This window comes from Macaca fascicularis, chromosome 7 (assembly GCF_037993035.2).
Source record: "Macaca fascicularis isolate 582-1 chromosome 7, T2T-MFA8v1.1".
NCBI classification, from domain to species: Eukaryota; Metazoa; Chordata; class Mammalia; order Primates; family Cercopithecidae; genus Macaca; species Macaca fascicularis.
The window spans coordinates 140,204,746-140,231,073 of record NC_088381.1 but is presented as its reverse complement, the minus strand read 5'-3'; the positions used below and the strand labels follow the sequence as shown (position 1 = coordinate 140,231,073).

The 26,328-nt window shown below is 44.3% G+C and overlaps 1 protein-coding gene across 17 annotated transcripts in view; it reads right to left on the bottom strand.

The window, feature by feature from the left end:
• Positions 1–26,328, bottom strand: part of RGS6 (regulator of G protein signaling 6) — a 626,146-nt gene that overhangs the window by 205,948 nt on the left and 393,870 nt on the right. For all 17 annotated transcript variants that reach the window (XR_012415918.1, XR_006699606.3, XR_010588539.2 and 14 more), the window contains exon 3: positions 3,290–3,389. Coding sequence is in view for 14 of the 17 variants with exons in the window: in XM_045396654.3 (XP_045252589.2) it covers positions 3,290–3,389 (100 nt within the window). In the remaining 3 variants the exon portion in view is untranslated. The remainder of the gene's footprint in view (positions 1–3,289; positions 3,390–26,328) is intronic.

The window sequence follows — 26,328 nt, the reverse complement described above, 5'->3', positions numbered from 1 at the left end:
AGAGCACTTTGGGAGGCCGAGGCAAGCAGATCACCTGAGGTCAGGAGTTCAAGACCAGCCTGGGCAACATGGTGAAACCCCATCTCTACTAAAAATACAAAAAATTAGCCGGGTGTCGTGGCAGGCACTCATAATCCCAGCTGCTCAGGAGACTGAGGCAGGAGAATCACTTGAACCAAGGAGGTGGAGGTTGCAGTGAGATCACGCCATTGCACTCCAGCCTGGGTGACAAGAGTGAGATTCTGTCTAAAAAGAAAAAAGAAAAAAAAAAAGAACCAGAGGAAATTTTAGAAATAAAAAATAATTGAAATTACGTACTTAAAAACCTGGATTAAAGGGACAATTATTTTTCAAAGAAAAGCAGAATATCAATAAAAAAGAGATACTTCAAGGCTCATTTATGAGGCTAGCATAAACTTGATACCCAAACCAGCAACAATGGTAAGAAAAACAACAGATCAATGTGGCCCGTGAAATAGATAGAAAAGTCTTAAACAACATTATTGAACAAAATCCAGGAATGTGAAAAATCATATAGTAAAATCACCTGTAGTCTATATTATACTATATATTATACATGAATAATATATATAGTGAAATTCTATTTATATAATTTTTAAAATTAGAAAACACTAACAATACAAGTATCCTTCATTACCCAAATCTATTTGAGCTCTATTTTGGACTGAATGTGTATCCTCCAAATTCATACGTTGAAATCTAATCCCCAAAGTGATGGCATTAGGGGGTCTTTGGGGAGTTTATGAAGGAGGGCCTCTCACGAATGGAATTATTACCCTTTACAGAGAGGCCAGAGAGCTATTTAGCTTACTTTTTTTTTGAGACGGAGTCTCACTCTGTCACTCATGTTGGAGTGCAGTGGCGTGACCTCTGCTCACTGCAACCTCCGCAGTTCAAGTGATTCTCCTGCTTCAGCCTCCCGAGTAGCTGGGACTACAGGCACATGCCACCACACCCAGCTACTTTCTTTTTGTATTTTTAGTAGAGATGGGGTTTCGCCATGTGGGCCAGGCTGCTCTCAAATGCCTGACCTCAGGTGATCCACCCGCCTCAGCCCCACAAAGTGCTGGGATTACATGCGTGAGTCATAGTGCCCGGCCCCCTATCTAGCTTTCTCTCCACCAAATGAGGATACAACAAGAAGTCAGCAGTCTACAACCTGGAATGGGCTCTTACCAGAACCCATGATGGTATCCGATCTCACACTTCCAGACTCCAGAACTGTGAGACACAAATTTCTGTTCTTTATAAGCCACCCAATGTAGGGTGCTTTGTTCTAGCAGCCTGAGCTGAGTAAGACAGTGCCTGAGTTCAAACAGTAACAATCTCGACAATGAGTTGGGATACTTACTTCAACTGGGTCTATTTATTTTTTAAGCTAATATTCAGTAATATTGACTCTGTGTGTGTGTGTGTGTGTGTGTGTGTGTGTGTGTGTGTGTACGTGCTGTTCCATGAATTTTGTTGCTGTTGTTGTTGTTGAGACAGAGTCTTGCTCTTGTCGCCCAGGCTGGAGTGCAGTGGCGTGATCTCGGCTCACTGTAACCTCTACCTCCCAGGTTCAAGTGCTTCTCCTGCCTCAGCCTCCCAAGTAGCTGGGACTACAGGTGCGCACCACTACGCCTGGCTAATTTTTGTATTTTTTAGTAAAGATGGGGTTTTGCCACGTTGGTCAAGGTGGTCTCAATCTCCTGACCTCAGGTGATCTCCCTGCCTCAGCCTCCTAAAGTGCTGGGATTACAGGCATGAGCCATCATACCGGGCCTGTTCCATGAATTTTGGCCTACATATAGAGTCGTGTTACCATCACGACAATCAGTATACAGAACTGTTCATCTGTTCATCATCATCATCTCATAAAACTCTCTCCTGCTGTCCTTTGTAGTCACACTTGCCCTGCAACTGCCAGTTGCTGGAAATCACTGATTTAATCTCTATCACTATGGTTTTGTGATGTACAGAATATTGTATACATGAAACCACAAAGCATGTAACCTTTGAGACTGGCTTCTTTCACCCAGAAAAATGACCTAGAGATTAAAACAAGTTGCTGCCAGTATCAATAGTTCCCTGGTTTTTGTTGCTCAGTATGGAGAGACTACAGTTTGTTTATCCATTTACCCATTCATTGAAGGACATTTGGGTTGCTTCCCGTCTTTGGAGATTATGAATAAAGTTGCTATATTCTTCAGTATACTTCAAAAAAAGTTGCTATAAATACTTACATACAAGTTTTTGTACAAACACAAGTTTTCATTTTCTTGGGTGAATACCCAGGAGTGGTATTGCTGGCTCATATGGTAAGCATTGTTTAACTGTGTAAGAAACTGCCGAACTAGTTCCCAAAGTAGCTGCACAAGTTTCCATTCCTATCACCAATACGTGAGAGTTCCAGTTGCTTTACATCCTCACCACCACTTGGTACTGTCAATATTTTTATTTTTAGCCATTCTAAAAGGTATATAGTGAAAATTAAGTCCTTTGGTTCCTGAATTTTGAAAAGCATATAGGCAGATTAAGAGAATCATTTAAAATGTTATCTTAATTTATTTGGTTACTTGTTTGGATAGCAAAAAATACATACCTAGGTAGTGAAACTACAAAGAAAAACAATGAATTGATTAGTATATGAGCAGATAGTGTTGAAGGAAGTGGATGCAGTACAGTAGGTACCCAAGGGGGCTCTAAGATTTGATAATATGTTCTTTATAAGGCAGGATGGTAGGTACATGTAATGTGTTTTATTATTTTTGAACTACCCATGTGTTTTAATATATTTCACAATAAAGCATTGCAAAAGAAAGATGAGCACACAAAACACAATACTAGGAATGAAGAAAAATATTTTAAAACCTCTCTTTCAGGAGTTCAAGTACAGTGAGTTAAAAAACACAAGCATTTTGTAGAATTTGAATATAACACTGTCTTAAAAACCTGTTTAAACTTAATTTCTTTAATATTCCTGTGCTTGTGTATATCCCACAGGCAAAGTTGCTGATGGGCCACTTTATTAATGGGTTTATTTATTCCCAGAGGCCTCAATCTACATGCACTTGAACGGCTGGTCATGGTAAGGTCATTCTTAATGATAGGCAACAAGTAGCTTCTTCCTAGAAACTCAGACTAGGATGGGACCCGAGTCAAGAAACACACTGAATGTTTCATTTTTACTATTCACAGATTTTCAGACACCCCTCAGGCCACCATCTAGACTTATGACTCTTTGGTAGTTCTGATTGTTACCAACACCTTGCAAGGAGGGTGTTACCTGTGACGACACTGGGGATTTTGGAGAGAAAGCTCTTGACTGTTCTGATGGGCACGCCCCCTGTCTTGTCATCTTGCATCTTTGTAATGATGTCTTCAATCTGAAAGAGGTTAAAGAAGTGTTATTTTCTCCCATAATGTAGTCATAAATGGTACCTTTTTAAACAGCCCAAATGTGTAAACATGGGTGTCAACAATAGATATCAGAAAAAGTTCCCATCTAGTCGGTCAATAAATCCAGCATCTGTATCTGCTGTCTACCAACTGCTGGGTAGAGGGAGGTCCAAAGGTTATACATAGAGCATAAGTCATATTCTGGAACAAGCTCCCAGTTCAACAAGGTATGGAAGAAGAAATACATTAGGATTCTTGATGGGATCCAACATGTAATTTAATAGGTATGTGATCACAATCTCCTTCTTTTCCAAATTTGGTTTACATATAGATTGAAACATATGAAATTTCTATATTCAACCCCCACCCCTTCCACAAAGGCAATTTCTTATGGTTCAATCTAATATGTTAACATAGATTAACATGCTGCTATTGGGAATTGCAGGGAGGGCTACCTTTGGGACTAGAGAAGGATACATCTAAAGTCACATGAGAGAAAAATAAGACATGGAAAGCTCTGGTCTGAAGAAGCTGGAAAACAGGTCTCAGTGGTCACGAGTGGTGGTGTGTGGATAGCTATTTGAACCTGGACTAAGGTGGTCAAGGACACGATCTTCTTCTTTTGGTAAGACCATGCTATCAGGAGAAAAGATCATAGTGGGCTGTGACATCTTACTGGTGAAAACTGAACAGAGAATGGGGATGGATTGATGAGGGTATAGGTGCCTAAATTGGGAAACCAATTTGTAGCTAATAATTTATGAGCTGGAATAATTTCCCGAGCAGAAATCTTAAGAATAGGATACAGAAAAAATTCTGTAATGAGGATACATCTTTTTGTTTGGAGAAGGGAGAGCAACTGAAGGATAGAAAATAATGTTTAGTATTATCATGTTTTATTTTCCTAACCAATAGAAATATCTTTGAAACACCAGGATGGAGTCTCTGAGTGAGTTCTTAATAGAGGCTCATATCATAAGGCTAGAAGTCTTACAGCTCATTTATTCTAACATACTACTATTGCAACTTGATTATAAGTGATTTTCTTGAAGACACATGACTAATAACTTGCTTGATAGATAACTTGTTAGAGGCAAAGTTAGGGCATGGCATAACAACATCATCATCATCATAAACAGCCACAATATATTAAAATTTATTATGTGCTAGGTAGTATTCTAAGTATTATACACACATTATCCTGTTTAGTTCTCATAATTACTTGATGAAATAGATTCTACTATTATCATCATTTTTTGACATAAAGAAACAAAGATTTAGTGAGGTGCATCAATCAGGGTAGGGTAGATTAACTTATGGCAGCAAATAACCCCCCAAATGTCAGTGGCATAGCACAAAGGTTATTTCTTTCTCATGCTACATGTCTAGTGCAGGTCAACAGGGGAACTCTGCTCACAGGAGTTACGTCACCTTGCCTGTTGCTGGTCAATGTGCCAGGCGGACAAAAGAGAATTCTGGAGAGTCTCTCACTGAGTATTAAATAGTATAATCCAGAAGTTAAATAGAACATGTTTGCTCAAAATCCTTGGCCAGAACTGGTCACGTAGCACCACCCAGTCACAAAGGAGCCAGGGACTCAATCCTCTGGATGCCAGGAGGATAGGGGAACTGAAGATCTATGGTCAACATCAGTGAAAACTGCAGAAGTTAAGCAACCTTTGCAAACTTCGCAGGGTCACACAGCTACCCAGGTGTGCAGCCAAGTTTGAATCCAGCCATAGATCCCAGAATGGTATCTAACCCCTGAGCCATTCTGCCTCCCAATAAGATTCCCAGAAAATCAGTCAAACAAGGAAATCATTCTCACTGGATTCTTCTGGGTTTCTCTAAGAAGTACTGAGAGTGAGAAAGAATCCTAAGCTCCCAGCCCTTCAGGAGGTAGATGAGTGTTAACCTAGAAAAGAGAGTCATTCTCTGAAGACCTGCATTCTGTTAGATGAAAACTGAAGAGGGAGTTTTATTCTAATTCATGTTAATAATCTCACTTACTGCTGGCCTTTGTCTCCTAAACTCAACCCAACAATTTAGAGCAATTTGAGTATTACTTATTGATAGCCAAGGAGAGCTAGAAAAATGGTCACATTTTCAAGGTAATTTATGCTTTTGATCTAGCATATTATTTGAAACCAGAAGTATCAGTTACATTGATGGTTTCTATGAAAATGGCCAGAAAATCATTGAGAATTGGAAGGAAACCAACAACTCAATTCGGGTAGACCCCTGAGTGGACATTAGATAGTAATGACTTATGCCTCTGCTGCTGCAGGCTGCATTTGAAGGACTGGCTCTGTGACTTCTTTTTCCTCCATTCAGTTTAGTTATTTCACCACAGGACTGAATCTTAGAAGGCTCATTTACTAAGGAGGTCCTATCTCCTTATGTTGGCCCACAATGTACTAAGACGTATATCACTCATCAGGGGTTACAGCTAGATCAAAAAAAACAGTCCCCTCAACTAACAGAAAGGAGACTACACTCCAGCAATAGTCTGCAACATCACAGGTGTGGAAGAAGGAATTATTGCCCCCCAATTCCTGGCTCCCCCGTGGTATTAATATACAACTGAATCCTTGCCTTGGCCTCATGGTGAGCAGTGTCTACCTTTTCCCTTTCGGGTTTGGCCACATGATTTGCCTGGCTACTGGGGTGTTATTCAGTGTAATATGAACAGGGACTTGCCATGTACCTGCATGGCTGCGGTTACTTTCTTCTCTTGCCCTCTTACCACGAGAAGAACACACCTCAGATAGTTGTTATTCCAAGGAAGATGAGAGACATCTGGAGCAAATGGTACTGAACTCATTGCTAGATCAGCCAAACCTCAGCTGGCCCTTAGACTCATGAGCAAGAAATAAATGTTTATTTTTGTATATCACTAAGTTTGAAGTGGTTTGCCTTACAGAAAAATTATGATACAACAAGGCTCTGAAAAAATGCATTTAGTAGAAATTTCTGAAGCCACAAAAAATACCTGACAATCAGAGTTAGTGAATCTTAGAATTGGGGTATCTCTGAATCACCCTAAGAACGCAGACATTCAATTTATCTATTGATTTATCTATCTACCATCTATTTAAAAACTCCTAGAGACTATATATACTATTTCTGGTAGTCCGTTCCTTTGTTGTGTCAGACAAATTTTTGACATTGTTGTATTTGATTCTTGTGCACAGTCCACTACAATATCAGATAATACTCTCTGAAATTCCTTGTCATGGTTTCTGGAGAATTCCCAAGAGTACAGACCCAGTGAAAATTACAAGTGGGCTCTCAGGAACTGATAAAAATAATTACAAGTATTTTTGGAACATCTATTTTATGATCAATACTGCCCTAAGTATTTTAAATAAATTATTTAATTGATTCCCCAGTCATAAAAGTTATTTAATAAAGACACTGAAATTGAGGCTCAGAAAGGTTAAGCAATTTATCCAAGGTCAAACAGCTAGTAAGTGGCAAGGCCAGGATTCCTACTCACCTCTTCCTGACTCCAATGTACAGCCATTTATCAAATCTAAAATTCATCTTCTATTTCTCAGACATTTAGAAAAACTTGGTTACAACCCTTCTCTGAGTAGAGTGAGTATTAGGTTCAGCAATGGGACAGCTCCTGGAAGGTAATGTTCAGAGGCACGAACCCAGTGAGTGGCCCAGAGCCTGGCTGATCCTAGGAAACTTACTTCTGGCAGTGCCATATGCCAAAGTTAGTGCTTTGTTTGCTGTGGATCCCAGGGTGAGTTCCAGCGGAGCCTGGAGTTGGTCCCTTACACTATATAACCCATTAAATCTTGAGCTAAACATGGCAAAGAAAGTTTTTAGTCTCAGTGCCACCTGGTAGACTCCAAACTCTTAACTTTTCTGCCTCTAGTATTTTCAATTCATTACTTCCTTGCTCAACAATGAGTGTAATTTATTTTACCTAACAAAAGGGGCCACTCTTTGTTCTCTATGGCCTCAGTAGTTGATTAAAAATACAGAACAGAGGCATATATACACAGCCTCTCATCTCCCTTAGATTCAAAACGTTTTGCAGGCAGAGACTACTCCTAGGTTTTCATTTTCATTTTCTTAGTTAACATGAGTTGAGTATTCACTTTGGGTCACTCACTGCTCTAAGAGCTTTATCTTATAAACTCATTGAATTCTCACAGGAGGTAGATTATTATATCCCCATTTTATAGACAAGGGAACGAAGATTCATCTTTGTGTTCTCAACCAAAGCCTGCCAACAACCTTTTCAGACACAAGGCACTTAATACCATTTGCATCGAAGGGAAAGTTTAGTGCAGGCCTAAAAGGGCAGAGGAGGATGCAGAGAAATTGATCCAGATAATCAGATTCTCAACCATCTCATGATTTATTTCTGCCCAATGACTGCTGCTGTCTTGCTGTGCAGGGCTCTCTCCCTTTGTCCCACGGGATTGGTTAGATTTATCTTCCACTGGCAGATCATGGCTTCTGGGTCAGGGATGGGGTGAGGGGAAGGTATCGAGACTTATGTTTTCCTGAATGTTCAGTTCCTTCTAACTTCTGACACCTTTTGTTCTTAAGGAAGAGCAAAATCAATTCCCTGACATCCTTTAATATGAAGTTCTGTGTCATTAGGGAGGATGTTTGGACTTAAGCATCACTGTGCAAATCAATAAGCAGGTGGCCCTTATCTGACAGCCAAACGATGCAGAGAAACCACTTGGCCAGCTAGGCTGGTTCTGCCTGGATGGGCCACAGCCACGGGAATGTCCTTCTCCAAGGAGCTCAAAGCTCAGCACTGACAGGCAGGTAAAACATTCTTCCAAACAGCAGGACACTGGAAACCATTATGCCATGGAGTGGGTTTTCTTTTAAGTGAGAAATATTAAAAGGCAGACACAATTCACTGAAATAGCCCCAAGAGTGTGCAAGAGGAGTGAGGAGAAGCAATCCTCTCCTTACAAACTGAAGCCGCAGAGGGGCAGTAGGAAGAACGTGGAGGAGAACCCAGGAGATTGGCTGGCCTCAGCTTCTATGATGTGCTTTGTTGACCTGGGACAAGTTGATTCGCCTATCTGGACTTCACTTTTCTCATCCCTACAGAGATAGGCCTGGTTGCTAAACTGAGGTTTCTCATTCAGAAACTGGAGACTTGACAATGTAAAACTCTGTCTGAGAGGGAAGGGCAGGACAGGAAGCCAGGTCTCTGAGCTCTTCTCTCCATGTTGCCTGTTTTACCAGGTGGATTCACACAGAATATGTCCCTGCACTAAGAGGTACAAGTTGGGGGAAGCATGTTGGGCAGAACTTGGGAGTTTCTGATGTTTTCAGAAACTGTGTTGAGCAGATAGCATCAGAAGCCAGACAGAGATATGACCCGGAGAGGCCCTCACACTGCTCCTTCTCCATCAGCCCATGCCTCTTGTCTCTGCTTTGACCCGTGACACTCCTAACAGAAACGACAAAGGGCAATATTAGTTTTGTTTCTATAAATTCATGATGCAATGAGCTAATTTACTTAGCTCCTTCAATTTTTCCCCAGTGGGGATTTTAAAAACTTAAAGTATAGCAAACTGTATTATTAAAGTTAAACTTAAAGTATAGCAAACTGTATTATTATTAAAAAAAAAATCCATCACAACTTCGACAAAGAAGCAAAGAGCATGCCTCAAGCATGAAGGTTCTTTTTACTGAAGCATTTCATCTTGACTTTGCAATCAGTTGTCTGTTTCTAGCTACTAATGACTGTCATGTCAGAGTCTACGTTTTAGCAAAGACCCCTTCTGTTTGGGTATCTGTGAAGGAGTGAAAATGACTCCTCAGACACCATCTTATCAACCCAGAGGCAGAAATGAGAGCTGACAAATGATAATCATATTTCTTAATCCAAAATGTGCATGCTTCATTGAGTAGGCTCTGCCCCATATGTGTTCCAAAAGATCAGGCCATTTCTCTTTTTTATTTTTAAAGACACAATGCGTTGCTATTCTCAACTTCTGCATGTATTCATGTGTATGTACTGGCTTAGCGGACATGCACTGAGCACCTACCAAGTGCCACACACTGTGTTCATTTCTACAGTTATGAAAACAGATAGAAGACAGAATTCGTTCTCCTTACTCATGGATTAATACATTTCAGAGTGACTCAGGGATCTAGGCTTACAGTAACTGTGTTGGAGGCCGAAGAGCTAAGCATGGGTTCCAAGGAGGCTGGAAGTGAAACACTGAGGAATGCCACCATAGGCCCATGGAAGAAAATCATCGCGGCTCCCTTCTTCTTTCCCTCCCTCTTTTATCATCCCATTCAAAGGCTGCAATTTCAATGGCACATGGGGAATTTGGGGATTCCACCTGCTAACGATGACAATGATCAAAATGCCTACTAATTTGTTTTCAGCTAAGCCTATGTTTGAATCACTGTATGTGTTTAGAACGCTTTTCGTGGAAAGTAACAATGGCAAAAAATCCAACCTCCAAAGATGGGGGCTGATATTTTCCACATAATAAGCAGTCCATATGTGGGTGGTACTGACATTGCTGCAAAGGCTCTCTTCTATGAACGCCACCATCTTGGTCTTTCCCTTGCGGTTGCCTGATGGCTGCCCAGCTCTAGCCATCCCTTCTCTGTGAAAGGTGGGAAGGAGGGGGTGGGGGAACAGCTGCACTCATTCCTTTTATCAGGAAAAGCATATTCCTTCCCAGAAGACCTCAACAGATCGTTGCTCAAGTCTCAGGCCAGAGCAGGGTCACATGACTACATTGAGCTGCACAGGAGGTGGGGAAGAAGGTATTTAACTTTTCTAGCCTCTATACCACATGGAAGCAGGGCAAGAGGAGAATGGAAATGGGGTTAACCATGTAACACTGTCTGCCACGAGACCTTGTGTTAAAGAACACTTGTAAAGGATGGTTGGGCAGGCCCTGAAGCATCTCTGATCTCTTTCCCACATCGTAGCCTATACGATACTCTTAAAAGGGAACATTTGATCATTTAACTCCCCTACCAAAAATCTGTCCATGGTGTCCCAGTGCTTATCCTGTTATAAGCTCTTATTAAACCCTCTATCTTTTCTCCATATCAACAATCGCTCTAATTTGCATTTGTATCACCCGTTAGAGTGGTTTGCTCACCACTGAATCCTAATAATAGGTACTCAGTAAATATTTCTTGAATGACTATATCAAGGAATGAATGAATAAATGAATGACATGAGCGCTATATTCTTAAAGAACTTTATCTTGGATTCCAGCATTCAGTGGGACTCAATATATTAAAAGAGTCTTAGGGATAGTGATGTCTATAATTTACAGTAAATTTAATATTTACACTTAAGATCATTTTGCTTTGGGAATGGGTTCCATAAACAAAAATCTCAAGATTTCATGAACCTTAGCAACAACATTCAAGGAAAAGCTCCAAAGGCATCCAAGTAGCAGTTGAGTGGCGAGCCAGTTCCCCAACGTACTGTGCCTGACATTATCCAGGGGCAGTACCAGGGCAGAAGGATGATACAGCATTATTTGTTTTGTCCCCTGGAGGCTTACTTTTACAGTTTTAATATTGCCATATGGAGTGATTCATAAATTACTTTTATGGAAAACATTTCATTTTCTTTCATTTAATTGCAGAGAAAAGCAGACAAGAATGACCTTCTAAGTCTGAGATCAAGTGGCTTGTTGATACTTTAGGGAAAATATCTTTCCCCTGAGCGTGGCTGGAATAGCCAAACCTTAGAAGGCATCATCTTTCTTAAGAATCTGTTGTTTGCTTTGCAAAGTAAGTGGAGCAAGTCCGTTTGGTCAGGCCCCAGACTGAGGAATCTCTGACTGCAGACGGCCAGCAACAATGCAGATGAGGACAATAGATACTGGCCAATGAAATATTCTAGCAACTGCAGAAGACCTAAAATCCTTTTATTCTAGTCTCCTCAAATTACGTGAATTCGAGTGTGTCAACCTCTTCTTGTTGGGAACCATCCCTCCTTTACAGAAAAACATGCTGATATTTGGGAAGAGTAAATTGTTCAAGGCCAAGTGAGACTGTTGGATAAATGAGATTATTGGCATGAACCAGAGCTGGCTCTCTGGATCACTGCACCAGCTGGCCAGGGCAGCTGCCAGGGAGGCCTCGGCTCACCTAAGGCTTTAGCTGAGTAGAAAAAGATGCAGAAAACAGGGCCATGCCATAAGCATCAAAGTTTAATACACACTATAGAAGGCAGAAAAATGTTCCCCCAAAAGAGATCCATGTCCTAATACCTGGAATCTGTGAATATGTGACCTCATATGGCAAAAGGGACTTTGTAGATGTGATTAAGGCTAAGGATCTTAAGATGGGAGATGACCCTGGTTATCTAGCTATGCTCAGTGAGTCACATGAGTTCTTGAAAGCAGAAGACCTTTCCCAGCTATAGTCAGTTAGAGACAGATGTGATGATGGAAAAGGGTCAGACAGATGGGACTTCACTGATTTTGAAGATAGAGGAAGGGGCCACAAGCCAAGGAATGCAGGCAGCTCCTGGAAGCTGGAAAAGGCAAGAAAACAGATTCTCTCCTAGAGCCTCCAGAAAGAAACGCAGTCCTGCTAGCACCTTGATTTTAGCCCAGTGAGATCTTTTCAGATTCCTGACCTTCAGAACTGTAAGATAATGGATTCATGTTGTTCTAAACCATTAAGCATATGGTAATTTGTTATAGTAGCAACAGAAAACGAATACACACAGTGATCCCCACCCACCAGCAAATCTTTGACTAATCAGTGTTCTGCATTGTTTCCAAAACAGATTAGTATGCATCTTCTCCTTCTGGGCAGATAGGAGGTGGATTTCCCCAAACTCTGCAGCTCTCTGTCCCTCTGAACAGCTTCATGGCCAAACCAATCATCACCCAGGACCTGTGGCAGCACACTTGGGGAAGATGTCAGGGATGACGACAGGGAAGATGCTTGTCTATAGACCCTAAGTCATTGCCTGGATGCCATTTTCAATGCTGCATTTGTTTGGTCTATCTGGGACCAATTAGATGGTGGCTTAGAGGTTATTTCCAGGAACTTTTTTTTTTTTTTTTTTTTAAGACAGAGTCTCTGTTGCCCAGGCTAGAGTGCAGTGGCGTGACCTTGGCTCACTGCAACTTTCACCTTCCAAGTACAAGTGATTCTCCCACCTCAGCACCCCAAGTAGCTGGGATTACAGGCATCCACCACCATGCCTGGATAATTTGTTTTTTTTTTAGGACAGAGTCTCAGTCTCACTTTGTCACCCAGGCTGGAGTGCAATGGCCTGATCTTGGCTCACTGCAACCTCCCGGGTTCAAGCGATTCTCCTGCCTCAGCTTTCCAAGTAGCTGGGGTTACAGGTGTGTGTCACCATGCCCGACTAAGTTTTGTATTTTGGGGAGATACGGAGTTTCTCCATGTTGGCCAGGCTGGTCTCGAACTCCTGACCTCAAGTGATCTGCCTGCCTCGGCCTCCCAAAGTGCTGGGATTACACGCACAAGCCACCATAACTGGTCTCTGGGAGCTTCTTAATTGGGTCACAGTAGCCTATTTAAGCATCATAAGCATGAAAAAACAAAGATCCTTTTTTATTTCTCATCTCACATTTTACCTAGCCACATTTTTAAACCCAGCCCACCAAGGAGAATTGTACATGGAACACCATGTGGCAACCTAGCCCAAATAATTCAACCAGCACTGTGAAATGCTGCACATTTGAACATAAGGCCTTTAATATTAAGTTTCTACAAAAATATTCAAGTTCTAACATATATATCATTTTTCCCTCACTGCTGCAGAGAGGTCAATAACCTTGTTTCCAAAGAAAAACAGGTCCATCCAGTGTCCTGGAATATTACTACAATTTCTTCCTCCTGGAAAAGAGCAAGGGATGCAAGGCCTTGTCCTCCCTCTGATCCCAAGGACACCCTGGACTCTAGGATCACTCATCCTTTCTGGTTCACTTCCTTTCCGACCCTTCTTCGAACCAAGCAACTGAACTAGCAACTGGAGCGAATCTGAGGGCTTGGAATAATTGATGTAAATTATCTGTTCAGTGAAAAACTGCTATGGCTTCCTACAGCTACAAAATAAATGCCAAGTTCCCTGCTATGGAATTCAAGGTCCTCCATCATTTGGCATCCACCACCTTTCCAGCACCACCACTCCTCCCAGCCCATTTTGCTTCTGGACACACTTATCTGCAAAACCCTCCTGCATCTGCCCTTGCTGGTCATGAACTTCATTCACCCACAACACACACATCCAAATCCTTGTCATGCTTCTAGGCTCTGCTCAAAACCTGCTTCCTCCAGGAAACTCCCCCTTGACATTCCAGTACCTGCATCCGTATGTATTATACATGTTATTATGGTTTGGCCCTGTGTCCCCACCCAAATCTCATGTTGAATTGTAATCCCCAGTGTTGGAGGAGGGGCTTGGTGGGAGGTAAGTGAATCATGAAGGCAGACCTCCCCTTTTCTGTTCTCATGAAAGCGAGTGAGTTCCCATGAAATCTGGTTGTATAAAAGTGTGTAGCACTTCCGTCTTTGTGCTCTTTTCCTCCTTCTGAAGACATATAATACATGACTTCATCCTCTTCGCCTTCCACTGTGAGTGTAAGTTTCCTGAGGCCTCCCCAGCCATGCTTCCTATACAGCCTGTGGAACTGCAAGTCAGTTAAACCTCTTTTCTTTATAAATTACCCATTCTCAGGTATGTGTTTATAGTAGTGCAATAACAAACTAATACTCATGTCTATATTTTGTATTACCTTTTCCCATTCCTAAGCTGCGAGGCAAGAACCTGAATCAAGTGTTTCTCCCTCTGCTCCAATCACAAGGGCCACATACCCCTACTTAGGACCAATTTCAAATTCTCTGTTACTGAAGTTCTGCTTCTTTCCCTCTGGAACATAACTTTCTGCAGGAAAGAGACAGTTCTCATCTCTGAAGTGCCCCTAGTCCTCTATATCTGGTCTGCATGAAATAGAAGTAGAGAATAGAAAAGATCATACTCATTCCTTAAAAAAAATATTTCAAGGCAATGAGAGAGCCGTTCAGTCTCCCTGAGCTCTGGAGAGAAGTGCATTTCCAGATGGAACAAGAAGGGTGAGAACGAAGTTTCCTCAGCAGCTGCAAAAACTGGAAAGCCTTGAGAAGGCTTAAAGAGTCCGCATCTGAGGCTGTCATCACCAGCCCCTCCCCTCTCCCTTCACGTTGTCTACAGGTCAAAGTGGTGCCCCCAGATGGCCCACCTCATTCTCTGGAGATCTTCCCAGCCTGCCTGCACCCTAGGGCCCTTGCCTGCCTTGCATGATGACCACTACCCTTCCTCCTGAGGGCTGCTTCTGCTGCCCCTCCTGAGCACCCGGCTGTGATTCTATGCATTTGGGGCTTCCTCTGGTCCCTTGGAACTTACCCTAAGAAGCCTCCTTCTTTTTACCATTTCCTTAGATGGTAGCCTCCCTGCTCCAGATAGTGCCATTCTCTTCCCTGGGCATTTGCTTCCTTCACTATGTCATTCTTCATGTTTGATGTCCCAAGCTGCTCCAGTGAGCACATGAGAGCCACCCCTTGGGGAGGGATACTGAGATAAATTATGGTGTAGAGAACCCTCCCTGCAATTGATAAGCAAAATCAGGTAGAAATGAGCATGAAGGTCAGTCCTGAAGGGGAAGCAGAGGAGAATCATCACTTATTCCAAATATAAATGTGAGCGCTATTTGAGCACTCACTGCATGCTAGGTGCTGGGAAACTAGACAGGTAGGGCCCTTCCCTTGGTGCTTACTTATAGCAGAGGGGCCCCTTGAGGATTTTAAATGAGTCTAAAAAAGAAGTAGAACAGTCCCGAAAAGGGCCACATAGAAGGAGGTGCAACCACAAGGCTGACTTCGGAAATTCCTGCCTTATCCCAACAGTACCTGAGGTCCTAGAATCTCACAGGGGGTCCCAGGACAACCCCCTTCCTTGTGCTGCCTGAGACCCAGCAGCAAAAATCCCCTTTTTGGTTTCATGTTTCATGCCTTTCCTGTTGATTTTTAATGGTGCCTCCGAACACACCAGCTCAGGCTCTGCTGCTTTCAGGAGTGCCTTTCCAAGTGACACCAGAGGGCTCTTCCTGCTCTGTAACTGACTGCCCAGAGACCATCATCTCATCTAAAGACTTGGGGTCCTTCCCCTCCTGGTGTTCCTGCACCATAAAATGTCCTCTGCATTGCCCCACTTCCCACTCTCTTACGTAGAAGGAAGCATGACCAGGTACCCCCTTGTCTTTCTAAATTGGCTGGTCTCTCCACTGCCCAGTTCCTCAATCCAGTCACCAAAGGATTCAATGGAATGGGCTAAGGTACAATGGCATTTTAGTTCTTTAGTTCTTTTGGACTACTACAGAAAAATATCTTTGCCTGGGTAACCTATGAACAATAGAAATTTATTACTCACAGCTCTGGAGGCTGGGAAGTCCAAGATCAAGTCACCAACAGATTTGGTGTCTGGTGAGGGCTTGTTCTGCTTTCACAAATGGCACTTTCCATGTGTCCTGATGTGCCGAAGAGCCAAACAAACTGCCTCAAACCTAATCTCATTCATGGAGATAGAACACTAATGACCTAATCACCTCCAAGGGCCCCATCCCTTAATATTATCACCTTGGGGGCTGGGTTTCAACATATGAATTTTGGTGGGACACAACAGTCTGATCATAGCAAATGGGTACTTTTTATTCTCTTCTTTATGCTTTACAGTGATATTTACCAAAATATCTCTAATATACATGAACTACTTTTTAATCAATTCTAAAGGATAATAGTTTATTTCTCAAATTTATTTTTTATTTTTTTAAAGCTAGTCCTATTTCTAAAACTTAAGTGAGCATGTAGGCAAAATCTCTCAGGGCAGTGCCTGCCACACAGTTACTCCTCAATAATGTTCATTTCCCTTTTCTTCACAATTGATTTTAATTTCTTCTTGTATCTGTAGCAAATGAATAACCACAGAAGCTTCTATGGCTCCCTTCAGAAGCATGTGATTGGACCTTCTTTTGTGCAGCTCCCTGACAAAGCCCCAGAGGACAGCAGCTGGGATTGGAGACCCATGCTTTCCAAGCAGGTATCACCAAAGTCACTTCTCACATAACAAGCCCCAGTTTGGATAGGTTTCCAACTATGTAGAAAATGATTATTCTTTTAACCAACTCCGTACTAACTCTGTGCTTCTGATATGGTTTGGCTGTATCCGCACCCAAATCTCATCTTGAATTATATCTCCCTCATTTCCCACATGTTATGGGAGGACCCAGTGGAGAGAGAATTGAATCATGGGGACAGTTTCCCCCATACTGTTTTCGTGGTAGTGAATAAGTCTCACGAGATCTGATAATTTTAAAGGAGTTTCCCTTTTGCTTGGCTCTCACTTTCCTGGCTCTCATTCTCTCTTGCTTGCCACCATGTAAGATGTGCCTTTCACCTTCTGCCATGATTGTGAGGCCTCCCCAGCCACGTGGAACTGTGAGTCCATTAAACCTCTTTTTCTTTATAAATTAGCTAGTCTTGGGTATGTCTTTATCAGCATTGTGAAAACTGATCAATACAGCTTCTCAGAGGAGCCTTATCTTTATCCACCTTATGTCCCAAGTTCCATTACCTGGCAGGACAAGCAGCAGGACTTTCCTGCCTACAGGTAGCACCTTGTCAAGGGGAGGCCCACATCTGCCTGGATAAAAAATATGCTATGCAGGCTAAGGTGTTTTCAAACTTCCAAATTCTTTGCTTCCTGTTCCTGAAATCACAGACTGAAAGAGAAACTTATTTTTCATCCCCAGGAAAATGAGATTTGATAAAGCATGTATCTATCTGATTTAATTCTGATTTTAATCTAAGAAGGAACCCCGGGTGACTCTGGGAAGCATTTGATGGACTGTAGGCTGCACATTGAAATTCAGTGGGATAAATACCAGCATCTGAAAAGAAACCCCTCATTCCCCTTGGGAGAGCAGCAGGGTCATTTGCCAATTACTTCTGTTAATCATACAGACTAAAAGGTTTTTTGTAGCTTGTCTCCCTGTAGCTCTTCTACAACAGGAGGGTGAGCAAGTGTGAGGCGGAGCCTGCAGCATAGTCAGGCAGGCCCTAGGAAAACCCCTGGGCCCAGCCCCATTTAGGAGGGAGATGGCCTGAGGCTACGCTGCCTACTACTCATCGAGCTGGTCAGGTCACCTCACCGCTCGTGTTTAGATGGGGATGTTGCTGTCTGCCCTACCCGGTCATCAGGAGAAATGAGAGAGGGTCAGGTTGTAAGCAGAGAGAGCACCCAGCACCTCTGCTCTAAACAATAGGGTCCTTCTCTTCTCCTTTCTCTACTTGTGGGTGAAGGAGTTGCAGGGAACCAGGAGGTGAAGAGAAGGGATGCAGATCTGAGAAACCTCTGCATTGGAAACATGGATCATAATAATGTGGAAAGTTTATCCCTGACCTAAGAAGAAAGGCTTTTGCAGGGAAGGGGGTGTTGGTTAGGCGGTGGGGGTTAAAGAGGTTGAAATGGGTGACGGGGGTGCGAGTCAGTTCCAGAGCTGAGCCATATCAGAAGCACCACGGTCTCATGGGCAACTTTCCTAATGGTGGCTCTGCCTGCTTCCAGGAGCTTTGCCTGATGAGCGATATTCCTATGACAACTCTTTGGGAATCCCCTTGTTATGGAGTGAATTGTGCCCCACTCCAAATCTAGACATTGAAGTCCTAACTTCCAGCACCTCAGAACGTGATCTCATTTGGAAATAGGGCCTTTACAGAGGTAATCGAATTAAAATGAGGTTGTTAGTGTGGACCCTAATCCAGAATGACTGATGTCCTTATAAAAAGGGGAAATTTAGACACAGACAGGCACACACAGAGGGAAGATACTGTGAAGAAACACAGGGGACAAAGTCATCTACAAGCCGGGGAGACAGGCCGGGAGCAGATCCCTTCCTCGCAGCCCTGGGAAGGAACCAACCCTGTCTTGATCTTAGACTTCTGGTCTCCTGAACTGTAGTTAATAAGTGTCATTTAGCCCACCTGCTTTGTGATACTTAATTATGGCAGCACCAGCAAGCTAATATACTCCTGAAATGACTGTGCAGATCATAGAAATTATTTTCTTCCAACTTTCTGCCTAACATGTAATGAAAACTATTTCCTCTCATCCTCCCTTTCTGTCCTCTCTCTCTTCCCCTTCCCCACTGCCTCTCCCTACACACACACACACACTCTCTCTCTCTCTCTCTCTCTCTCTCTCTCAGGAGATGCTACCTAATTATTTCCTAATTAGACAGCTTTCTGTGAGCCAAACTGACTAATTTGACTTCTTGCATATTGTCTGATCCCCAGTAAGCCACACAGCATATAGTACTTCAAAGCTTAGATTTCTGAAAGCCAATACTCTGTCTAATGTTAGGGGATAGGAATGAATGCCAGATTCATAGACCAGATTTAAGACTAGGATGGTCAAGAAAGACAGTGTTTTCTAGAATCAGGATTGAGAAGTGTCACAATTAGAGTGGTCTTTCATTTGTTTTAAGATGATATAAAGTAAGGAATAAATGTAAACCCTTACACTTATGGCATAGATATATAGTTAGAACAACACACAATTTGAGAGATAAGTGATTTAGTAGTCCAAATAGAAGATACTTTGCAATCGAGTCAACTGAAACATTAGAATATAATATGGGAGCAAAAGAAAAAGGTGAATTTGATCTCAGGATGCATTAACAAAAACACAGTGACTTGAGTGAGAAGTAGAGTTCCTTCATCTGCTTTGAGTTCACACTGAGGAATACCGAGTTCCCTTCTGGCACTAGACTTAGGAGGACATCCACAAGCTGTGATGATTATCAAAGCCAGTGACCTAGATCCTGTGAAAGCATTTTAGCAGCAGGGTAGAGGTTGGCAGGACAGTGATTAGATCTTCTTCCCGAATATCTTATCAATTTAAACCGAGCTTGTCTAGCCAGTGGCCCACAGGCCACATGTAACCCAATACAAATCTGTAAACATTCTTAAAACATTAAGCTCATCAGCTGTCGTTAGTGTTAGTGTATTTTATGTGTGGCCTGAGACAATTCTTCTTCTTCCAGTGTGGCCCAGGGAATACAAAAGATTTGACACTCCTGATTTAAACAAAACCATAAACCATGTTAAAAAGAGTGTGCTTGTTCTACAAACACAGCTCCAAGCAAAGACTGCAGCCCTTGGCCCTTTCTATGTAGAGACAGGTTCTGTCATGGCCAAACTGTAGAAGCACCTGTTGAGCCAATGCCCTGGTCCCTGGGAGTCACTTTTCCATCTTAAAATGCAAGTCAGTTTGGAAGGGGGACTTGGTGGCCTATTAATCTAGTCCTCCCTAGGATGAATTAGTCCCTCAGAGGAGCTAACTCTCATCAGGGATCCCAGAAAACAGGAGCACCCTGAACAAACCGGGATGGGGGCAGTCAGTAGCGGAGGAGGAAGGAAGGGTGCTCTGCAACATGAACTCTAAGGAGGGAAAGCCTAGGTGAGGGGCTGTATTAGTCTGTTCTCACGCTGCTAAGAAAGATATACCTGAGACTGGATAATTTACAAAAGAAAGAGGTTTAATTGACTCACAGTTCCGCATGGCTGGGGAGGCCTCACAACTATGGCGGAAGGCGAATGAGGAGCAAAGTCACATGGCGGCAGGTAAGAGAGAGCTTGTGTAGAAGAACTCCCCTTTATAAAACCATCAGACCTCCTAAGACTTATTCACTATCACGAGAACAGTACAGGAAAGACCCACCCTCCGTGATTCACTTATCTCCTGCCAGGTCCCTCTCATGACACAAGGGAATTATGGGAGCTACAATTCAAGATGAGATTTGGGTGTGGACACAGCCAAACCATATCAGAGGCTGTAGGTAGAAAGGGTGTGGGGAGCAGGTAGAAGCATGTGGGCAGCAGTTGGGTGGAAGGGCATCTTTTAGAGCCAAGGGAAGCCTGAGGCAGCCAGACCCTGTGGGGAGATTCTGGGAGGAGGGGAGTCCCTCCAGTGTTAGTGGGAGTAGCAGGAGAGTCTTATCCAGAAAGCCTTCCTAGTGACTTCTCTGCAAGTGGTTCTGATCCTTGCTAGGTTCAAGGACATCACTTTCCCCTGAGGTCTCAGTCCTCTCATGAATGAACTAGATGAGTTCCGTCATGGAACACATTACTGCAAAAAAAGTGTTTCAGATGGACATCCTGCATCTCCCTGAATTCTGAGTGCCTCTGTGGGTACAATTTGGGTTTCTCAGTGTTTTCAAGTCAATTCAGCCAAGCACCCCTTCCTCCTGCCATCAAGGTGATTGATGGTTTCCTGGGGGAGGGGTGAAGACGTGAGGGGGAAGGAGGGAGCAGAGCCCTATGGCTTGTCCACCCTGTGGACTTAACCTCCCCACTGCCTGCCTTGCCAGCTTCCCCAGGTTTTTGTAGGCATCAAACAAGACATATAGGAAGGCTCTTTCAGGAGCTGGGAGGGGCTGTGCTTGGCCCAGCTCCCAGGGCCACTTGCCCTCCAAAGAAGTGGGGTTTGGCATGAGCCTTGGGGGTGGGGTCCTGGCTTTGCAGCATTGGCCTTATAGGGAAGGATGGCCCCATTAAACCCCATTAAAGGGGTGAGCACACACAAAATCCTTTCCATCCCCACTGGTCCTCTTTCTGGACAGCAATTACATGCTGGCTTCAGACATTCTCCTGGGGCATTGAAGACTCAGGGGTGTTGGAGGTGGAGGTTTAAGGGGAGGTTGTGGATGAGATGGAGAAAGGCCTGCACAACCTGCATTTGTGGTAACACACAATGCAGCAAAGAGAGAGAGACAACTTCCATTTGATAACTTCTGACAGATAAAAAGCCTTTGCCAACAGGTAGGTCATTTGGGGATACAGAGATTTAATGGGAATGGGAATCTGGTGTGTGTATGTACCTGTTACCTTGCAGTGCTGGAAATAAACCTCAGCTGGTGGGCATCTAGATTGTGCTAGCTCCTCTGCCAGGGAGGGGATGGGGGGTTTGGGGAAGTATGACAACAAAGGTGCTGGCCTCCACAAGGTCATGGGCATGATGGCGAGGGCCCTTCTCTGCTTTCTCTAGCACACAATATGGGTGCCGTAGTGGGGCCCAGACCAAAGCATGTCAGGGCTCGAGCCCCAAACACCAGCTGAAGAAAAGACAGTGCACAGATTCTGCGACACAGTGAGTGGCTGGGCGAAATGTGATTCCGACAGTGGAAAGTGCCATCTGAGTAAATACAGCAGTGGGAGCTGCGTGGAGAGGACAGGAAGAAGAGGCCAGAGGGCTGCCTGGAGTTCTGAGCATTCGCAGAAGCAGGCCTGACAAGGATCTCCATCGAATGGGGAGGCCACAGCATCCTCCCAGTGACGTGCCAATGCAGGTCTCCCACTGCCCTCGTCTCTCTCTGGCTGGCTGTCCTGCCCAATGACTCAGGCAGGAGCTGACTGCCTTCCCAACTGTCTCTCAGAGTCTAAAAAGCTCAAGAAGAAAGCCTCAACAAAACAGCTTTATTTGACTTAATTTCATATTTACATTTTCCCCCGGAAATAATCATTTGCCATGAATAGCTGTTCGATTACTGCTCATCCTCTAAGCATCTCACATTCCCAAGGAGGGATAGATGAGGTAGGAGTGGGAACCTGCCCTGAGGCCCACAGTGGGGTGGAGTCCCGTAGACCAAGAGTCAGCCTGGCGCCCCGTGATGAGATTATGCGTGTGAAATGCCCACTGCTGTGTTCATACCATGAGAGGCAGGCTTTACCCTGCAAAGTGCCACACAAATTCAGCCTTGCCCCTGACTAGCTGTACAACCATGAGGGCATCCCTCCACCCCTGTGCCTCTGTTTCCTTCTGTAAAATGAGAGGATTCCAATGATTTCTAAAATCCTCTCCAGCTCTTGCAATCGCTATGACTTCTTCCTCCAAATATATGCAGGTCCCATCTCCCTGGGAGATATATGGAATGCTGTTTTCCCCAAGGAGGGCTTTTCCCCAGATGCCTCCATCTCTTGCCACAGCCTCCACCCTCTCCTTGGTAGGAGAGAAAAGAAAGCTCACCTGAAAAGTGAGATGAGACAAGGAGAGGCGGAGGAATTGGCCCTGGCTTCTTCCTGTGAGGAGCTGGGTGCTTGCAGGTGTGGCTCCTTTCCGTTCCCTGCCCCAGGGCACAGGGACCCAGGATCCTGCCTCCTGGGATGAGGCAGATGGGTTTCCAGCACTGGGTGTGGAAGTGTGTCTCTACTCTGGGGTTCCTAATTGGGACATCCAGTGTCACTGTCCCCCTGTTCTCTGAGAGGTCAGTCGGTAACAAAGGTGATGTTTTGATCTCCATCTACCTCACTGCTTTCCCTTTTTCTCTCATTGGTTCCAAATTCAGATGGGAACTGGGGGTGTTATTAAATGAACTCTCTAAAACCCCAACAGTAATCCTGGCATTCACAGCATGCAGGCAAACCTATCGCCTGGACTGGAAGATTGCCAACTCTCTTTTTCGGCAAAGCGTTCAGGACTCTGCAAAACTCCTCTCTAGTTTGTGAGCCATCTGGAGCCAGGAGGAGCTTAGTTCAAGTTGTTCTCAAGGAGACCTGGTTCTGGCAGCAGCCCACCGTGTCTGTTAGACGGTTTCCCCAGCCAAGAGGAAGCTCTGGGGCCACAGGCTGCACCTCCAAAGGAACTCGGGCTCAACAGTGTCTAGCCAGACACCGAGCCAAGAGTCCCTTTGGTTAAATAATTCACAGGCCACCTCTGGGTGTGTAAATACAGCCCTGTCTAATGCGGGCTGACAGGTGATTTTACGCATCATTTAACTCTTTGCAGGGCTGAGGAATGCAACAGAGATGAGATAATTGGAATAATTTCACATTTGTAAACAGCTTTTTTCTCTAAGGGACAAAGTATCACAAACATGAACTGTAAAAGAAGCATGCATCTGCGTATCCCATGGAGAAAAACAAAATTGGGTGTTGGTTACGATAATGAATTGGCCACTCTTTCCCGTCCTCTCCTCCGTGCAGGGTGAGTGGCCTCGAAGAAGGGTGCCCAAGGCCAGTGGGAGGCACCACCCAAGCCCTGTGCTGAAGGAAGTGCCTGGAGGCAGTCAGAGAAAAAGAGGGGGGGGAAGTGAATGAGTGGAATGGAGAGAGAGAGAGGGAGAGAGAATGATGACGACACAAGGACAGTACCCACAGGCTGTGGAACTGAGGTCTCAAAGGGACCCTGGAGCCCCAGGTGAGGCAGCTCCTGACCGACACCAAGTGGAGATGCAGCTGTAGCTTTCTGGGCTGCACTCCCAGGGCAATTGTCACCACTAAATACTGCACCATATTCAACCCTGTATAATAAAAATGTCGTTGGGCATTCCCATACTGTAAAGCAGGGGACACTAACCCTGCAAGAATACAGTCTGTTGGCTTATGTTTATTCCAAGATTATAAACGAAATCCTAATGCCTGCTTACCTCTCTAACAAACTGCTATGCTCTGTAAGGAAAGTGTTCAAACACCAAATAGCTCTCTTTTTTTTCTGAACGACAAGGTGGTTTTAAGCTCAGTGATGATGATATACGACAGCAGGCCAGGGCAGGTGCTATGGGAAAGCGAAACAGGTAGACCCAGAATCTTGAGTCTTCCTGACTTCCACTTTTGGCCAGGTGACCTTGTGTCCTCTGTGTCTAACAGAATCCTGGGGGAATCTGCTGCCTTAATCACATCCCTCTACAGACTGACCCTCCAGAGGGACTTGGCCGAAAGCCCTCTCTGGCCTGGGCCAGATGCCCTGTCTATGTTGTCAATGATTAACTGATTAACTGGATCAGAGGAGGCCTCTCAAAGGTACCCTGCAAACCACTGGGCTTTGGAAAGAGCACAGAGTGACAGAAACTTGCAGCTTGTCTGGGAAGATGGGGCACACCAAAAACTTAAAATGTCATCTCAGAAAAAAAAAAAAAATCTGCAGGTGTCAGTTGGAAGCTGGGACAGAACCCTAGTCACCCCCCTCTGGCCAGGAGTCTCTAGATCCCATACAGGGCCTGCTGTGAGAGGGTTTGGAATTCATTCTGACAAGCATGCAATATTAACTTTAGATGTGGGCCCTGTGGATCTGAAATGAAATACCCTGTCACTAACACAGATTTTAAATCCCGCTCTGCAGAGGTAATATGAGAAGTTAATGCCCTTTTGGAGGAATCAAACTCAGACACATGGCAAAACCCTGATTTTTCAACCTCCCTATGACCTCCCTGGCACAAGGAAGGTGGGTATACAGTAAGAGGGTATTGGGCCTCCTTGGGTCCCCGATTTTTCCTGTTAATGAGTGTTCAGGGTGCTGATGGTTCTTGAGAACTTCCTTTCCATTTATAGTCACTGCTAACAGCTGAAGGGTGCAGCAAGGTCCACCCAAATGACAAATGCTCAGGAAAGATGAGTAGGGCTTGGAATACCTGCTCCTTTGCAGAAGTGTTGCTTCCTGTCTGGTGCCGCTCTGACATCACCGGCTTGTGTGTTACACACACTCAGGGGGCATTTCACACATGCATTTACAGCGTTCATTGTCAAGGACAAAGACGGACAAGTGGGGCAGAACTGGACTGGAAGGGTTCAAACGGTCGTCCTGGGTTGGGATTCCAGTGGTAGATCCTAGTAAGGCAAGGTCCCCGATGCTGAGAGATATTTGCATCTACGATCTCAGTCCCTCACTAACGTTGACTGTGAACCTGCTGCGGGGTGCTGTGGAGAACACAAAAAGTGGACATGATGCCATCCAAGTGTATAGTTCACCACGGAGGAGGTTTCACTCCACTTGAAAGTGTGGCACAGTGGCCTCTGACCTCAGAATTCACTGTGTACAGAAGGGCAGTAGGTTGTGAAGCCAGAGGTGGGGAGAAGGGTTGCCCTGTGATGTCTCCCAGCAGTTCTCAGGACCACATCTAGGGGACAGTTCCACATGCCCTTTCCTCCTCAGGTGGGCAGCCCCTCCCTCTTTGTTCTCCAGGTGCTCATTGCCCTTAGGCTGCCTCCAGGATCTGCCACATAGCTGCTCCGCCTGGCCCACCCTCTGCAAAGAGTGCTTCCACACTATGGGTTTCGCCAACTTCATCTTGACACTTAAATGAACATTTACCAGGCCCCATAATTCCAGGGTTCTTCTCTTTTCCTAAAATGAAAACACTTGCATGTTGCTCATTAGATGACACTTGCCTTCCTTAGAAAAGAAAGGACTTACTGGACAGACAATGCCAGTTTAAGCCTACTCAGGACAGTGCCCACCTGGGAGGATGTGATGTGGACCTTGGCCACCAGGCCGCCTGCCTCTGTGTTTTCCACAACCACTCCCTCTGAGTAGGTGATACTGTGTCCGCTGGCATGCTGCCTTGCCCACCTGAGTGTGAGGGGCTCAAGAGACTTGGCACCAGGGAGGGGTTGGAGATTTTATCTGGTTTATTGCTCCTCAATAAGATTTTACTCAATAAGGATTATATGATAAGAAGTGCCATGAAGCATGTGTGTGTTCATGCATATGCATATGCGTGTGTGTGTGTGCATGTAAATGAGAGTGGACAAGAGAATTTTCATGAAAACTTCCCAACATCTAAAATAACAAATAGTGTTGCTCAGGCGCAGTGGCTCACACCTGTAATCCCAGCACTTTGGGAGGCTGAGGTTGGTGGATCACCTGAGGTAAAGAGTTTGAGACCAGCCTGGTGAAACCCCATCTCTACTAAAAATACAAAAAAATTAGCCAGGTGTGGTGGCGGGTGCCTGTAATCCCAGCAACTCGGGAAGCTGAGGCAGGAAAATCGCTTGAACCGGGGTGGCGGAGATTGCAGTGAGCCGAGATCGTGCCATTGCACTATAGCCTGGGCAACAACAGTGAAACTCTGTCTCAAGAAAACAAATAAGTAAGAA